General features: G+C 32.9%; 1 protein-coding gene across 1 annotated transcript in view; it reads right to left on the bottom strand.

Annotated features, from left to right (window-relative positions):
• The window catches only part of LOC106682535 (hydrocephalus-inducing protein), a gene marked incomplete at its 3' end in the record, with an annotated part of 227,440 nt that overhangs the window by 74,171 nt on the left and 135,369 nt on the right, over positions 1–17,900 (bottom strand). Inside the window, 7 exon segments of the mRNA XM_067049812.1 lie at positions 2,994–3,096; positions 3,834–4,033; positions 8,313–8,423; positions 8,541–8,705; positions 9,422–9,532; positions 10,628–10,943; positions 16,374–16,480. Of these exon segments, the coding sequence (XP_066905913.1) occupies positions 2,994–3,096; positions 3,834–4,033; positions 8,313–8,423; positions 8,541–8,705; positions 9,422–9,532; positions 10,628–10,943; positions 16,374–16,480 (1,113 nt within the window).

Here is a 17,900-nt window from a genome sequence, read left to right on the forward strand (position 1 = left end):
CACTAAGTACAGACAGGGTCCAATTATTCCAATGTACCAGGCGAGCCGACCAAACAACAATTTATATTCAAGCCGAAACGCAGATAAGGTCTGGCGAGGAGCTCTAGCTGAGAGGCATGTCCAATAATGCTGAGTGTTAAGGCCACCTCAAATCGACTATGTCTTTTTGTTGGAAGACTTTGAAAAGAACAATCAACAAACTGGTTTGGATTAAATATTTATTTGGTCATCAAAAACTAAAACTAAAATAAACAAAAGATGACTAATAATGAATACAAGTAAAAATAAAAAGGCCTTTCAGATAAAATAAAATTAGATAAATAAATTAAGAAAACAAAAGTGACTAATTTACAAAAAAACAAAACAAATAAATACTACTTGACAAAATGGTAGGTCCACTCTGATAGGTCAAGGGAAAAGTGCTGCCGAGATGTGTAGATCGCAGCTCTTGTAGCTAAATACACCGCTGCAATGGTCCAAAGTTGGTGTAGTGACTTACAAATGTCCCAAAAGCCACGATGGCCACACTGGCACTTATTAAGGGCAGACAGGATCTAATTTTTCAATTTAGATTCAAGTCGAAACGCAGATAAAGTCTGGTTTTGGACTATAATGTCTGTTAACACTCTCAAAATGTCAATAATTAATAGCAAAATCAACGCAGACAGGGCTGGTTACACAGTCATGTCCACTAATTATTTGGAACTCATATTAAAATCGAAACATGGAAGTGATCTGTTCCGAACTGTAATGACGGTTAACTCCCTGAAAATGTCCAAACTATTAAATTATAAAGGCAGACAGGGCTGCTTAGACGCTACCAAGGCCACTAATTAGTCGGAACTGCTATAAAAACGAAGATCGTTGGCCCGTTGCTAGAAAACCTCTTAGCAACTGTCTCTATTACCCATTATAACACACAAATATAATTACATATTTTTCTTTTCAAATAACTAAATCCAAATAAAATAATATAAATAAAAATAAATGTAACTAAATTAAATACTAATAAAACTCAAATACTATTTACAAGGTAATTATATATTATAGTGTTAACACTAAGTAAAGCAAAGCTATACTTGTTGGAAGAGATTATGAGGAAGAATTAACCTATAACTGAACCTCTTTAAGTTGTGGAAGCCTATGAGTACCTAATTACAATAATTAGCAAAGATAGGAAAGTAGACCAGAAAGTACTTAATAGAGTAAAAAAAGCAAATGGAAAATACTCCCAAAATCATAAAAATGAAGGATATTAGGAACAAGACAAAGCTCTTTTTTTTTTTACTTAAAACAGTATTCCTACCAGTTTTACTTAATGGAGTGGAGAGTTAGACAGTTATAAATCTAAATTGAGTAAAATGAAGGTATCAGAGATCAGTTAAACAGGGTTTAACCTATCTCTTTGAACAGCCCTGATGAAGACCTGCAAAGTGGGGCGGAACGTCAAACATTAAATAGTTTAACACTATTTGTTCTTTTTTGACCGCAACCCTGCCCATCTTCATATATGAAGATTAAATGGTTTGTTGTGGTCAGACCATAGAGAAAGCTCTCATGAGGCCGACCAATGCTGGTCACCAGGTTTGGTACAGCAAAAGGATGCTCTCAGACAGGAAAGAGGGGAAATAGACTGAGGCTAAACTTTCACACCTTGTGGATAGATAAAGAAGCAGATAGAAAAACTGTGTAATTTCTAAAATATAACAATAGTCTAACATATTTAATGCTTAGAAAAGATGATATTTTAATTTTTAGTTTATTTTTAAATCATATCATTCTCTTGAGAAAGAAAGAATCAATCTCTTAACCTTCAAGACATCATTCAGTGATGGATTTGCTGGAAAAAGTAGTACCTGTGGCTTAGCATTTTTGCCAACTATAGAATCACAAAATGAATTTCATGTCATTTATATACTACTTTTCATATCATAGATCTATTATTAATAATTTTATAAATCAGAATTCTTTATTGTAATATCCTCTTTTATGAGTTGATAGCTATTTTTATATATAAATAATTTTAGTTATGTTTTTATTTTATGTATCAATATTAAATATTGATCACTTGTTTTGTTGAACCAAAAAGCAAGTGTCAGATTTAAGTAATCCGATTTTTACAGTTATTTTGAATTTATATAAAATCGGGGTCGGGGGTCTCATTTTCTAAAGCCCCCCTTGCTGTGGACACCGGAAGACCCCGAAAACGCAGCCACTGAGATGCCGTCCAAATTATCTATCGTGGCATGCAAGCTAGGACCTGGCCTGCCCCTACCATCATTCCAGGACACGCTGACCAGCCACGGAGGAACAAATATGTCTTTCAGACACCAGGCGAGGATACATGGTTTTCACCATTTTGCCAACTGCTGAACCTACACCGGAAAGTGACTAGAAGATGTCACTGCGGCGGCGAAGACGTCACACAGCAGATAAGCACATAATTTCCATTAGTTCTATGAGAAGAGATGTTCTGTAATCATCTTATATAATGAAGCTAATTTAGACTAACACAGTAACTGAAATTGCCCTTACAGGGAATTAACTTTAGAAATAAATGCATGTTAATAGCCAGAAAAGTCTCACAATTTTCAGCTCCCCTTTTCCACACTAAAGTTAATTTTAATTATCATCGTAAAATACACTCGGGATACCTGAAGTATAGCACGAGCAGGTCTGATGTAAACAGCAAGCTAACCAATTTTCATCGTCTATAATAAATACATTATTCAAAACAAAGCCAAGATGGTGGCATGAGTCCTTCTAAAAATCCGTTGAATCGCAGCCATGTTGAGCAGATTCAAATATTTTATTTTATCCAAAAAATTATTCAAAAACTTTATTTTAACTAAATAATAAAATATAAATAAAATAAATGATAAAAAAGATACTGAAGAACATATTTGAATTAGAATAGATTAATGAACGTTTTGTATGAAATAAGTGATTGCTTAAAAAGTAATTGAAGTAAAAGGATCATGTAGTGTAATTACCTCAGACGGAAAAAAAACTTGGGGAGTAATTAGAGCATAACCATCTTTCAAATCAACTTTAACTTGATTTTTCAGGTACCTGCTGCCTTTATTTAATGCCATTCTGAAATAAAAACCAATTTCAATTTAATACTTAGAATAATAACAATTTCCAGTAATTATACAATATTCAAAGACTTATTGATATAATAAAACATTGGTGGAGTTAATTTTACAAAATCAAGATTCAAGATCTGGACTGAAATTAAAACTTAAAAGTATTGACCTATATATGAATAACTGAGAAAACCGTAACACTTATATCTAAACAAACCATATATTGTCAAATCAAACAAGACCACACCTCATTCACTGAAAAATGTTAAAAATTTATTATTTAAAATTCAGCAAAAGTAATTAAACACTATTCTTGATTTTATTTCCAAGTAAGTTGTTTATTCTTTATATATTGGGATGAAAAGAGACTTCCTTAGGAATATTATTAATACTCTATATTGACTTGTACAACGTTTCGGGGAGTTTCCCTATGTTCTAGTACTTATTCCTTGTAGTCAAATATATCCAGTTCTTTTTAAAAACATTGTCTTCACAGTTATATAATTTAAAAAAAAAATTGTATGTAACTATTACGATAAAATCACAAAAGGAATAAAAGTAAAAGAACATGGGAAAACATCCCAAAACATTGAACAAGTAAATATAGAGTATTGATAATATTCTAAAGGAAGTCTCTTTTCACCTCAACAACTCAATCAATGTATAATTAAATACTGTATAACTTAGCCATTATATCATAAAAAATATTTTATCATAAGAATTATGTAAAAAAAATATACATACTTCACTAAAATATCATTACGTCCTCTATTTTTTATACCAAATTCTTCAATAATCTTTTCAAAAACAATTACATTATTTAAATTAATAGAGTTTCCACTAGACTTTTCAAAGCATACTTCAGTAAAAACATCGTAAGATCTCAGATTTATAGCATACTTGTGTTCCAGCAGATAATTCCCTTTAACTTTTTCATCAAAAATCTACACAAAGAAAAATCAATAAACCTCTCTTCCCTATAAGCACATAGTAAGTGCTGTAATGCTGATACAAAAAAATTAATAGTAATAAAGTTTAATACAAGCATTAATTTTCTTAAGGTTAAATGTACTGATTTTTAGTAAACTTTTTTTTCAAGAGATGGCAGCACTTTCGGGGTAAATTTACTTTTCTTTTCAATTGAATACATAGTAATAAATTTCCCATTTGTAAGCAGATTTACCATCTAGAACCCCATAGAAGTTACTGAAATTGGTTCGTTAATTTTTGTTATAATTATTTTGGGATTTAAAAAAATTATCTTTGTTATTATTCGTAAATCAAAAAAATTGAGCTTATAGGCACTTGACCACAAGCAAATAAAACAAGTCTGCGCAAACAGATTCATTTTCGGTTGCATAGGATGATCGTAAAGAGAAAAATACGATTGAGGACTAAAGCCGCGAGATTTGTAATTGCTAGACTAGAGGAGGCAGCTTACCCCCACTTCTCTAGGCGTTGATACTCTGTGAGTCGTAATGTTTGTCTGCTTGATCTATGTATTTCCACGCATTTTTGATATTTTCTATAGTCAAATAAGGGTTGTTATTATGAAATAAGGGTTTCATTGTTGTGTCCCTTTCTTTTCATTATTTCTCCAAATAGAGGAGACAAGTAACTTAGTTGGAAAAATATTTGTACTTCTAAGATTTATTCTAAAACGTTTCTATTTATAATAAATTTAAAGAATTATTAATTTGTTCGTCTATAACTTATTTTTTGAAAATACGAAACAAACAATAGTTGTGGATAATTTCAAAAAATTTAAAACATTTAAATAAAAAATATTAAAAAAGTAAAAGCAAACAATAGGCTAAAATCTCCCGACTCAGGAAATACGAATAGTAATTATTAATACTAATTAGATAGTGCCTACAAAAAATTAATGCAAATTATTTTCAATATTAGTGTAGAAATAAATAATAGCTAAATACCAATACAAATTTATTTTGACTGTTCTCAAATTTAGCTATGAAAAAGGTAGTTTTAGCAGCCTTGTGTTGCCTTATCGTTCCAGCCGGTAACCACCTCAAACCGTTTCTTTCCATTTGTAAACAAAAACGTAATTTTCTCTTTACGGTCGCTGTATAAATGCCATAATTTCACGGAATGTCTCATTGGTTTCAGTGAACGGTTCTTCAAGTGCCTATAAGGCCACATATTTAAAAATTTATCGTTAACTCATATTTTTGCATCGTATTTTCTTTATTATTGGATTGGTGTTTTTTAAACATGATTTCAGTAACTTCTATTATCAAAAAACACAAAATGCACTTTACAGATCCGAAATCGGACCATCCATTCAGGAGTAAATAGAAAAGTAAATTCTGGTGGGTCCCATGAAGCGGTACATTTAGCCTTAATGTAATCACCCTCTGTATATACATATGATTAATGTATAATCAATGAGAATAAGTAGTAGTGCCTGTAGTGATAAGATAGTTGACCCTAGATGATATATATGAGAAGATGGTTGGGGGTGTAGTCAGTAAATAACACAAATAAGTTGGAAGAACTTATTTAATACTGCTAACATTTCAGTCAGAGTTTCTAACCTTTATCAGGGCTAAGAACAAAGAGCAAGATAACGACCAATGAATGCAAAAAAAATAAATAAATAAAAAGAGAAAATATAAACAGAATGACACAAGTAAATCATTATACAGAATGAAAATTAATACAATTAATCATTCTGTATAATTATTTACTTGTATCATTCTGTTTATTTATATTTTCTGTTCTGTTGTTGCTCAATAAATGATTACAAACCGCGCCCACAACCATCTTCTCCTAATATATAAAATTGAAATATGTTACACTTTTCTTCTGATAGGATTTAGTTATCAATAGTTAAGATGGAGCATGTGGTTTAGAAGGGGATGACACGCATTGTTGATTTTTACAAGTTCTCTGGAGTTCACTTAAATTTGAACTGGTCAGGTTCACTTGTAGTTTTTTATTGGCACTATGATAATAATGGAACTTTATGAATTTATATGATCATTATAAATAAAATTGAAAAAATATATGAACTATTTATACTCACAATACTATGATAAGAACCTGAAGAATAATCTGTGGGAGGAAGATAGCTAGAAAAGAATTGTCAACTTTGCTTATTAATGGATAAATCCACTACTTTTTTCTTATTTTTAATTTTATCTATTTTTCTCAATAAATTTATAAAATCCTTTTACCACACAAGAATAGAAGCACAGTTCGAGGCTTTAATAACATAAAATTAACTTTCATTACCAAAGGACTCAGTTCAATATTTCAACAGAAAACTAATCGGTTTCAATAGAAAACAAAAAGCTAATGTGCATTGAATTCCTGAAAGTAAACAAAAATCAAAGAAATAACAAGATTTCTAGTTCTACCAGAAGTCATACTCCCCTAGCCTTAACTTGATGCTTTTCTAATTAAATTCATTGCTAATAATTAAATAATCTCATAGCATGATGTATACACAGATTAATTAATTGGATTTCATCAGTGCTTTAAAGAAACTCAGATGAACAAACGCACAGACACATGATTGTCGATATTGAAGCTGCATATGTTTTTCCATATCTCCTGCTGCAGCCAAAATATGGAATCAGACCCTGGATACACTAGCTTATAAAAGACCAATCATATTTGTCTATCATCGAACAACCCTCAGGGCGATCAGCATGTTTGTACAGCTACAATGTTCAATTCAATCCACATTCATATGAAGCAGAATATGCGGTAGCTGATGCCAGCAATAGAACTGAATCCTGAAGAGAGGTGGCAAGATCTTATGCATTCCTAGGACCAAAGGAAGAAACGAGTAAGAAGCAAAATGGCAGAGATACTGGAATAAGTTGTCAAATGGATGCTGAATCCAGAAGTTTATTTCTCATATAAACTCTAGACAAGAAAAGTGGGGAGGTTGACTATTACCTCACCCAACTGCTTACAGGATATGTGGCCATTAAGTCAACCAACATATACTTAAATTGGAAAATACAGCAGAATACCCAATGTGCTCAGCAGTAACAGGAGTGTGGAGCGTGTATTCTTCTCCTGTCTCTGCTTCGTGATAAAATTGTCAATCTAATGCTGCTCTCAAAAGAGTGCTGCATGGCAGGTAAGCGACTGGCAGCAAAGAACATAAAGCATCTGAGGATGGAGGAGAAGGAAATATGAGCCAGAAATATATATTACAAAAAATATATTATTAAGGCAAATTATAAATTATAAGCAAATTATAATTTGCCTCTTTATCATCTATTATTGTTACATATATTTTCTTCCTCTCAATTTTCATTTTCTTTTCATACTTAAATTTTAAATTAATAATAACTAATATGTTTATACTTCTTTGCATTATATAACTTTAATTTTATTTCATTTCCTTAAGTAAGTTATTGTACCCGCTTTTTCAATTACCTATGTCTACATTTTATTTCCCGCTTCTCTCATCACTTAATTTTATTAATTCTATTTTGTAAAACTATTCATTGTATGTGTAAAATTATTTTGTTTATACTTTCTTTTATATTTTTTTATTTTTCTATACTTACTGTGGTTGTTATCTTGTTTTGTTTTTAGCCCTGAAGAAGGCTAGAAACTCTAGCCAGAACGTCGGCACATTAAAATAAGTTAGTCATACTTATTTGTGTTTCATTGACCACACCCCCAACCATCTTCTCCTCATTTATCATCCACGGTCAACTATCTCTCATAATTATATATAATATTATTGACTCTTATCCCAAGGAGGGTTTTCCAGACAATCAGAACACAATGACAATGACACTTAACTAAATTAATGGCTACTTTTACAAAATGATTAAATCCTAGGTAGAGCAAACTAACCCATTATATTTGCTTCTTTGATGAATGATGGTTCTTGATGTCTTCGTTCTAAAGATGCTACTAAGACAGTAGACAAAGGCAACTTAACTAAAAGTCCTCCACCAATCTTCCCCCGTATCCTTTCATCATTGTTCCATTTTAGATGCAAAAACATCGTTTGTAGCACAACTGCTCTAATTTACTCAAAATGATTCACGATGTAAATACTTCCATAGCTTCAGAATGATGAAATTGGTGAGCTTATTTTTTGGTTTAATAAAAGAAAATCAACTAATATTAACGTTGATACATAAAATAAAATGTAACTAAAACCACTCTACATAAAAAACAACTATTTATCGAAAAATAGGATATTACAACATATATATATTTACATACTTGAATTACAAGCTGCTCACGAATTTCCAGAATTTCTGTTGGGTGGAAAGTTAAATAGACTACTTCTAAAGAGTCAGGCTTCAAGGTACCATGTGTTCTGCTCAGAGATACCTATTTTAATAGAAAAAGTTATATAGGTGATTCTCCAACAAAGGGTAATTTTTAAATACTACTTAAATAAAATGGTATTCAAGAATTAAACATTCATGTTGATTACAATACAATCACCTTTGGGTGGATTGACTCAGCATTTACTATTTCCCAATTAAGTGGTAAGGCACATTTATTTGTCAAAGAAAATTGTCGAGAAATTTGTCGATAAATAATCACATCTTCAAAGAGTAATTCAGTAGGGTTAAAAACAACATTTGGTAAAGTTCCGGAGCAAAGTGCCTAAAGTGAAATATAATATGAGCAAATGTTGACCTAATCAAACAAATACGTACATATATTGTATTGTATATAATAAAACTGGGCTGTACATCCTTATGTCCTACTTTAGCATCTCACTAATTGACTAATTGATAACTATACACAAAGTACTGAATCCCTGACCCTTCGTGGGTTGTTGTGGTTTACAAAAAAAAAAAAATAATATTAATGTTGTGATAATTATTAATTTTTTGTTGACTATTTCAACTATAACCAATAGCCTTGGAAATGCTGTGAACAATATTTCATCTTTTTTAATTTAACTGTTATGAGACTTTGAATCTGATAGAGTAGGACAAATTGATAAGTGACAAAGAAAAGCCACCCAAATCATAATAGAAGTGATCTGAAATCAGGGCTTAAAAAAAATATTGTGCAGAAAGAGAAATGACTGATTATTTCTTTCGACAACTCATTAATCAAATAAAATAAAAAAGCTGAACAGTCATGAGAAGCAGGTCATTAAGTGTGTAGTAGACTGCCAGTAATCTTTATGAAAAACCCTGAATGGACTTGTTGATTCAAAAAAGTTTTGTGGATGAATAATTTAACAAATATAACACTGATAAACAGAGGTAGGTCAGACTAGTTAAGGTGTACAATCTGCAAGTAAAAAAAACAGGCCCAATATAAAAAAATAGATTAATAGTGGAATAAAAAAAAACTTTAAACAATACCTTTAAAGAGTAAACTTTGGGATTGTTTTCAATAGAAAATAAATATCTACATGAATACAAACCCTCCAGAGAAGGACATGCTGAGATAGTAAATTTTTTTTCTTCACCAGCCTAAAGAAAAAAAAATTGAAAATTAAATGACACATCATTATTTCACCATCCACTTTACTTTATAAGAAACAGGTTCATAAAAAATTCAGATAGTAGATCAAAGTTTTATAAATGACTCATACATATATACACACAAATGAATAAATATATATAAATAGTACATAAAAAACACACAAATGGATACATATATAAACAGTATATAGAAAAAAAAGGGAAGCTATAAACAAAAAAATATCTTAATTTGAATTAAAAAATAAAATTACACTAATGCTATATAAGAATTATAACAGCTTGATTGATTCACAGAGAAAGCAAAAAGAAGTCGGTTTTCACATGACTCAGATGTGTCAGGAATCTGGTGGCGTTAGGCAGTATTGTTTAAGTGCTATTCTCCCTAGAAACTCTTATGTCTTATAAAAAACATTAGAAAAGAGGTTAGAACAGGAGCAGATACTTTACCCACTGTACCACCTTGGTGTACTAAAAATGAAGATTGAAAAATAAATATTGTCAAAATGCTATGATATTTTATATTTCAAACAAATACATATATTTCCAATTAATTATTATACTATAATTTTCATGTAAGTTGCAAAATGTACCCATTTACATTGAAAAAATAATGAAGCCTCGATGTTTTTAAAAATAGAATATTTAGCCCTAAGAAAAATTTGTTGAAAGGGGAATTTTGCCAACCACAATTAAAATAGGTTTGTAAAACCTTCCTGTAGCACCTATAATTATTGAAGTAATTGAAAAGTGTTGATTAAAATTTAAAAAAAATTTTTTTGGTTGGATTGTATGAAGAGTAGTACATTAGGAAGATAACTGACACAAATCTAAGAGAAAAATATCCAAGGGGCAGGACGTGACTAAGATGGGAGAACTGAGCTGAGACCAATTTGGGTTTTTAGGGAGACCAGTGATGGAAGATAAGAATTGGTATTTGAACCAGTGGTGGAAGTATTTGAATGTGGTATAGGCATTAAACCCCTCAGTTTGGTATTTATCATCATTATTATTTATAAAAAAAAGAGATTAATATGCATTGAACATACTTCTTAATTTAAAAAAAAAAAGTTTAACCAATCTTACATCAATTTCAATATTAGGAGTTTCCAAACTAAAAACAGGTGATGAATACAATTCTAAAATATTATTATTCATTATTTCTATAGGAGTTTTAACATCACTTTTAATCGAATTCAGAGCAACCATGACTCTATGTTGCTGCTCCATTATCTTATTTTTCTTTAAGAACTCTTTAACCAATTCCAAATCATTTTTATCATTTAAATCCTCTTCTGTAACATTTCCTGTTTCAAAATTTTCTTCTATTATACTAACTGTCAACTTTACAGGAATTGCTGAAGTATTTTTTAATTTTAAAAAACTTTTAACCTGGAATAACCTGAAATTGGGATTAGAATAGACATATGTATTAGATAAATAATTTTTTGATTTATTCCAGGATTATTTAAATCTCTTAAAATAATATTAAAAACAATAAAAATGAGTTTAAGAAACAAAGAAATAAATTTAAAAACAATAACAATAAAAAAATCTTCTAAATACATTCAAAAAATAATAATAATGGGAAAGTAAAAGTATAGTATACACTATGCGAGTAATATATTAAAGTATATGCTGTAGTGAGATTTTACATCAATAGAAAAATAAAACATTAAAAATAATGACTGTTGCCATGAACAGTAAATAGACATGATTCCAAGGTTCTGATGATTAGACAGAACTTTATCAGATCATTGTTAAGGAACAGGACTGGAATATGAGGTATAGTTATAAAGAGAGGATTTGAGCCTTTTGCTTGCTTTTCTCCACATTCAACTACAGTTTGTTATCTGCAGTCCAATGACTTCTTCAACTCAAGTTCTTTAGGAGTTTTTTCGTGGCTGATAATAAGATGTAAGTCATAAAGGAAAAATATAGTTGGAAATTGTCAGCATAAATAACTATATCAATGTTGACAATGTCAACATTTGACAACCTATATGGTATAAAGTAGCAGTGATAGATGAGGTTTAGGAATAGGAACTAGTGAAACATTTAAGATTCATGGACTATGATCAGAATAAAGTTATCAAGGCATGTAATGGAATAGTTGAGGAGACCTAGACCATTGAGGATAAAGAAATCAAGGATATCAGGATTACAGTTAGGATCAGTTGGTCTGTAAGTAGGGGAGTTGGGGGTAAAAATGGTAAAGCATCAGGAATTGACCACAGATAGCAAAGTATGTTCACGAAAATTTGTGGCTGATGCTTGGTGTTGTCTCTTCCTAAAATGAAATGATGTTCCAAGGAATTGAGAGGAGAGCTGAATTAGGAATTAGAGATGGATTGGTTCAGAGAGTAAGAAGCTGCTAAAGTAAGTATGACTGGAAAGGAAAACATCTTTATTACTATGGCAGTTACTTGTAGGAAATCATGAGTAGGCAATGGTAGTGGATGATGGGAAAGATACTGATGTACAACAGCAGTACCAGCATATGCTCTACCGTCAAGATGGTCACCATGGTAAGTTAGCTGCTGTGGTATTTTAAAAATCTGTTTACTAGTTAGTGGAGTTTCAGTAATTAGTGCCATGTCGACATTTTTGTCAAGTAATAAAGCTGTTAATTTGTTGGTGTGATTTTTAACACCATTGACGTTCCAAAGGAGAATGGATATAGCTTTGATGGGAGTCATTTAAGGATTTTTCAAGGGAGGGATGAAGTGGAATATTAGATTTGTCATAAGTGATATCAGGGGAGTAACTAATAATTTGAATTTGGAGAGGCATTATGTCAGTAGGATTGTCAAATCATTGGAATTATTAGATGAGATGCAGGAGGACTTGGTGGAGGGGTGAGGTTGGGGTTGGGAAATTTGAGTTTAAGATTATATTTTTGGCAGGCCCTGAGATTGTGTTGGTGGTCATAAGCTTGGCAATGAAGGCATTGCACTATTTCCCTTTTTACATAGGGTTTTTCAACAGTTATATTAGTATAATAAAGGCGAATAACCTCATATATCTTCTCGACCCTGGGTATATTCTCTAAATCTAAGAAGAAGAGTGCTATTTGTAATCCGGCTTAATCTTTGTCTTCTTTTATAAAATGCTGATGGATGCAGTCACCTTATTACAACTCTGGACTCTCTTTCCTAGTGCAGTTGGTAGGTATGATAATCTGCCTTAGTTTTAGACAGATATTTAATAATTTTTCTAAACCTTTAAGGGGTGATAGTTATTAATTTTGAATTATTAGTGCGGGTTTGACATATATATTTTCCTGTGTCCCCTATTTTATTTTATTTTTGGTGTAAAAGTAAAAAATTATTTATATTTTTAATAAATATTTGTGGGGCTTGGTTTCTCTAGGGGTGGGTGTAACTTCCATGTATGAGATGTATGAGATATAAGAGAATTCATTTCTGGTTGAAAAAAAAAAAAAATTAGGCTGGTGTATATATGCATAATTTTTGATACCTAAATGACACAAATCCTCCTTCGATAATAGCAACAACAGCACTGGATTACTGGTGGGCTCTTGACTACTCAGCTGTACCTTGAGTCTATTTACACTACACTATACTCTTTAATAAACAGGTGATAACTCACCGTATTTACTTTTTCTTCAAGCTAAGTTGTTAATTTAACTGTCCACACAGTTCTTTTGTACAAAACTACAACAGTTCACAGTTTAAATAGTTCTTGACAGACGATCAACAAGTGTTCTAATATAGGCTGATGCATGCGCAGACTATTAGATGAATTATGTTGTGTTTCAAGAAAATTACGTAATTTGAATGAATTCTCTCTCGGTGGAATCTGTCCACTGGGAGTGCATCTCCTGGATGGCAGATGGCAGATCCTTCTTAGGAGGGGTGGTCTGAATATTATGAATAAAGACCTGTGGACCAACAGGTACCCAGTGATCAGGGGTATAACCCGGCCACCCCCAATCCCTAGGGGATATATAAATATTTGGGAGGTCAGTTGTACCGAGGATATGGTGCCTCTTCAACTGGGCTAATCACCCGTAGTTGAGTATATAGGATTAAGAGAGTCTTAAATTGCCCCGAACTTGGACAAACCCATCGGTTACAACACAGTGCTCAAGGACATAAGATACGGAACATGGAATATTAAAATATTGACTGGAAAGGAGGTGGAATTGGTGGAGGAGATGAAGTCTCATAGGATAGATCTACTAGGCATTAGTGAAATGAGGAAAAAAGGCCATGGAGAGATTAATTTGGATATCCTCATCTATTCTGGTGTTCCTGCAGGAATAAGGGCGAAGGAAGGTGTTGGGATGATTATGAGGGATAGCAGCTTTGCAAAAATAGAAAATTGGGATCCAGCATCTACTAGAATAATTACGGAAAACCTGGAATTATCTATAGGAAAAGTAGTCATTATTCAGGTGTCATACACTCACTCATATGCCCCCACCAAAGAAGCTATTGCTTCGGATAAAGTTTTATGTTGAGTTAGAAAGGGAAATTATTAAAAGTTAGGACAAGAACAGATAAGTAATCATTATGGTGACTTTAATGCTAGGATTGGGTGTGACAACGTCAAAGAACATGGAGTTATGGGAGAACATGGAGTTGGGCGCACCAAGAATAGAAATGGGCAATGAATAATTGATTTATGTGTTGACTATGATTTACTCATTGGTAATTCATTCTTTCCACACAAACAAATTCATAAAATAATTTTTTGGCTGAAGAAAGGAAAGTAAATAGTGTAATCGATTACTACATCTATAGTTGAAGGATAAAAAAGCTATTTACTGAAATTAAAGTGATTAGGAGTGCAGAAATTGGCTCAGATCACCTCCTGTTAGTCGGAGATACTCAAATTCTTCCCCCTAAGAAGAAACACCTAGGAAGCTACCAGAAAATCAATGCTATCAAGCTCCAGGAACCTGAAAAAAGAGCGGAATACTCAAATCTATCGGATTCAAAACTCCAGGACAGCATGGATGGAAGTGTAGATACAATATGGTCAGGAATAAAGAAAGCCATACTGGAGGCCACTACTTCTACTTGCGGGAAAACCAATATTTCATCTACACGTAAAAGATCTAAGTGGTGGAATGATAGGATGAAGGAATCAGTGGCAACAAAGAAGGCAGCATGGAAGGAGGACCATAGGCACAGGACTCCATCCAATCGGGCACTGTATGTAAGAAGGAGAAACAAATCCAAGCTAGTGAGGGTGGCAAAAAGAAAGAGCAGGGAGGACTTTGATTGAACTCTGCTGAGTAACTATCATAAAAACACCAAAGTTTTCTGGAAAAAGATTAAGGCAATGAAAGAAAAACAAACAAACCAATATGAAATGTAAAGGATGAGGGAGGCAGATTGATTACCAGGGACCAGGGTATTTTTGAAAGGTGGAGATACTACTACAGATAGGTTTTTTCTGGAGATGCCAAGGAGAGAATTATTAGAGAAAGTATATGGGGAGAATATGATGAAGTGTTATGGGAGGAAGAGGTGGAGAGGTTAAGACTCGGGAAAGCAGCAGGAAGAGATAACATCATTCCTGAATTCATCAAATATGGTGGAACAGAAATATTGAAAGCATTGCAGTGACTTTTTCAGAAGTTACTTACTGAAAAAGCTATCCCTAAGGAATGGGAGTACAGTGTAATTGTCTCGATTCACAAAAAGTGCAATGCCAATGAATGTGAGAACTATTGACCTATCTATCCTAGGTTGTGTACAACCTCTATATCTCAATATTAGAAAAGAAGCTGAGTAAGCTATTGGAGAACGACATATAAGAGGAACAGGCTGCTTTCAGGCCTCAACACCATACCCAGGATCATATATTTTCTCTCAGAACAATGATTGATAAATCGTGGGAACGAGAAAAGAATATCTTCTTGGCATTTATAGATCTCAAGGCTGCCTTTGATTTATTCCCTAGATAAGAACTGTGGAATACTCTTTCTGGAAAAAGCATCCTGAAAGGATTGGTAGAAGCTATAAAGTTGACCTATCACGATTCCAAGGGAATAGTAAGGATTAATGGAAGTGAGTCCGATACCTTTGCAATTGAGAAAGGAGTACAGCAAGGAGATAGTTTGAGCCCCCTCCTGTTCATCATTTATATGGATGAAATCCTGAAAATGTGCAAACGGAGAACAGCTCGCACTACTATTGGCAAGTGGAGTATGAGGACAATCCTGGCTCAGGTAATGGTATTTCAGGATGACATTGTCCTTATAGCAGACACTAACGAGGACCAACAAGCTGCAACTGAATGGGAAGCTGAGCTGGAAAGAAAGGAAATGACCATAAATGTCAGGAAAAGCAAAATAATCCATATAGGCCAGGAACAGGAAAACATTGAAATACTTTGCAAATGTGAACCAATAGAAATGGTAGACGAATACACTTACTTAGGAACAGTGATCAGCAGGAATCGAAAGGTAGACCAAGAGATATTCAATAGGATAAAAAAGACAAATGCAATATATTACCTCTTCTGCGACACAGTTATAGGGAAGAGGGAGGTAGAGAAGAATGTTAAAGTACTTATCTTCACGGCTGTATACCTACCTACCCTTTTACGGAAGTGAAAGCTTGGTACCACTAGTTACTGCAATGGAAATGAGATACCTACAGAGAGTGGCAGACCGAACTAGGAGGGATCACATACGGAATAAGAGAGCTGAATTAAAATTCTTCATTTAGTTTTTTTATTTGAATATTATTTTTGTCAGTTTATACCCACATTATATAAATATTCTGTTTCAAGGCTTTTTATGAATACTAATTAACTGCATAAATGTACAGAATTTAAAAAAGAAAAATTATACCTTTCATCATCTTCATGTCCGATCAGAGCTGTACCAAAATGAAATGTTTTACTTTTAAGGATGTAACTGGAGGTTAGTACATCACCAAAACATTCAGTCATGGTAATCTACAAATTAAACCGAACAAATTAACATTTTACATTGTTTAATTCAAATTTATTTTTTGAAGTATATCCATTTATTTACTTATGTATTTTTTTATTTTACACACTTCCAATAACATTTTTAACATGTTGAATTTTTTTTTTTTTTATTTACAAAAATATTTCTTTTTTTTACATTGGTTTAGATTATTTCTAAATAACACATAAAATCATAAATAAAAGACTAAATAGAATTAATTAGACTAAATTTATAGAAAATGTGGTGATACACAATAACTTTCTAGTCAGTAATTCAGTTAATAAACCCACAAAACATTCATGTATCATCTAATTGCATACATAGATTATTAGTGGCATATGTGGGAGACGATATAGTCGTTATGGTTAAAAAACTTAAAAGCTTAAAAAGCTTTTTAATGGTTTTCCATGAGACCCCTAGTGGTCACAATGTTAAAATAAATGATCTCCCAAAATCAATTTTGAAAGGGGTAAAAAAATGGTTATAATAATACCTTATTATGTTATAATAATAACAATACTTTCTAGTTTTTTAAAAATAATTAACCATTTCAAATGTTAATACAAGCCACGCCCTCTTTTAAGTCATGTGGCTGACACCATGGGCTGAGTGTGTTCAACCGCCATCTTGTTTATCTGCTGTTTGAGAGACCAGGGTTTGGCAAAGGCTGAGTGTACTCGGTCGCCATTTTGTTTTTGATCGCCACCATTTCATTATGAGGGTCTCACGACCTTTTTCTTTTAGTTCAGCGCAATATTGGTCATGTAACTTACGGGTTTGGCAGGGGCTGAGTGTACCCGATCGCCATTTTGTTTATAAGTCACGTGACTGCCACCAGAGACTAAGTGTGCCCGACCGCCATTTTGTTTTATGTTGTTTGAGAGACTTACGGGTTCGGCAGAGGCTGGGTGTACCCGACCGCTATTTTGTTTATAAGTCATGTGACTGCCACCAGAGACTAAGTGTGCCCGACCGCCATTTTGATTTATGTTGTTTGAGAGACTTACGGGTTCTGCAGAGGCTGGGTGTACCCGACTGCCATTTTGTTTTTAAGTCACGGACTGCCACCAGAGACTAAGTGTGCCCGACCGCCATTTTGTTTTATGCTGTTTGAGACTTACGGGTTCGGCAGAGGCTGGGTGTACCCGACCGCCATTTTGTGTTTGATCACCACCATTTTATTATGAGGGTCTCACGACCTTTTTCTTTTAGTTCAGCGCAATATTGATCATGTAACTTACGGGTTTGGAAGGGGCTGAGTGTTCCTGACCACCATTTTGTTTTATGCTGTTGGAGAGACTTACGGGTTTGGCAGAGACTGGGTGTACCCGATCGCCATTTTGTTTATAAGTCACGTGACTGCCACCAGAGACTAAGTGTGCCCGACCGCCATTTTGTTTTATG

Source organism: Halyomorpha halys, unplaced genomic scaffold (assembly GCF_000696795.3).
Source record: "Halyomorpha halys isolate HHAL.00 unplaced genomic scaffold, Hhal_1.1 Scaffold422.1, whole genome shotgun sequence".
NCBI classification, from domain to species: domain Eukaryota; kingdom Metazoa; phylum Arthropoda; class Insecta; order Hemiptera; family Pentatomidae; genus Halyomorpha; species Halyomorpha halys.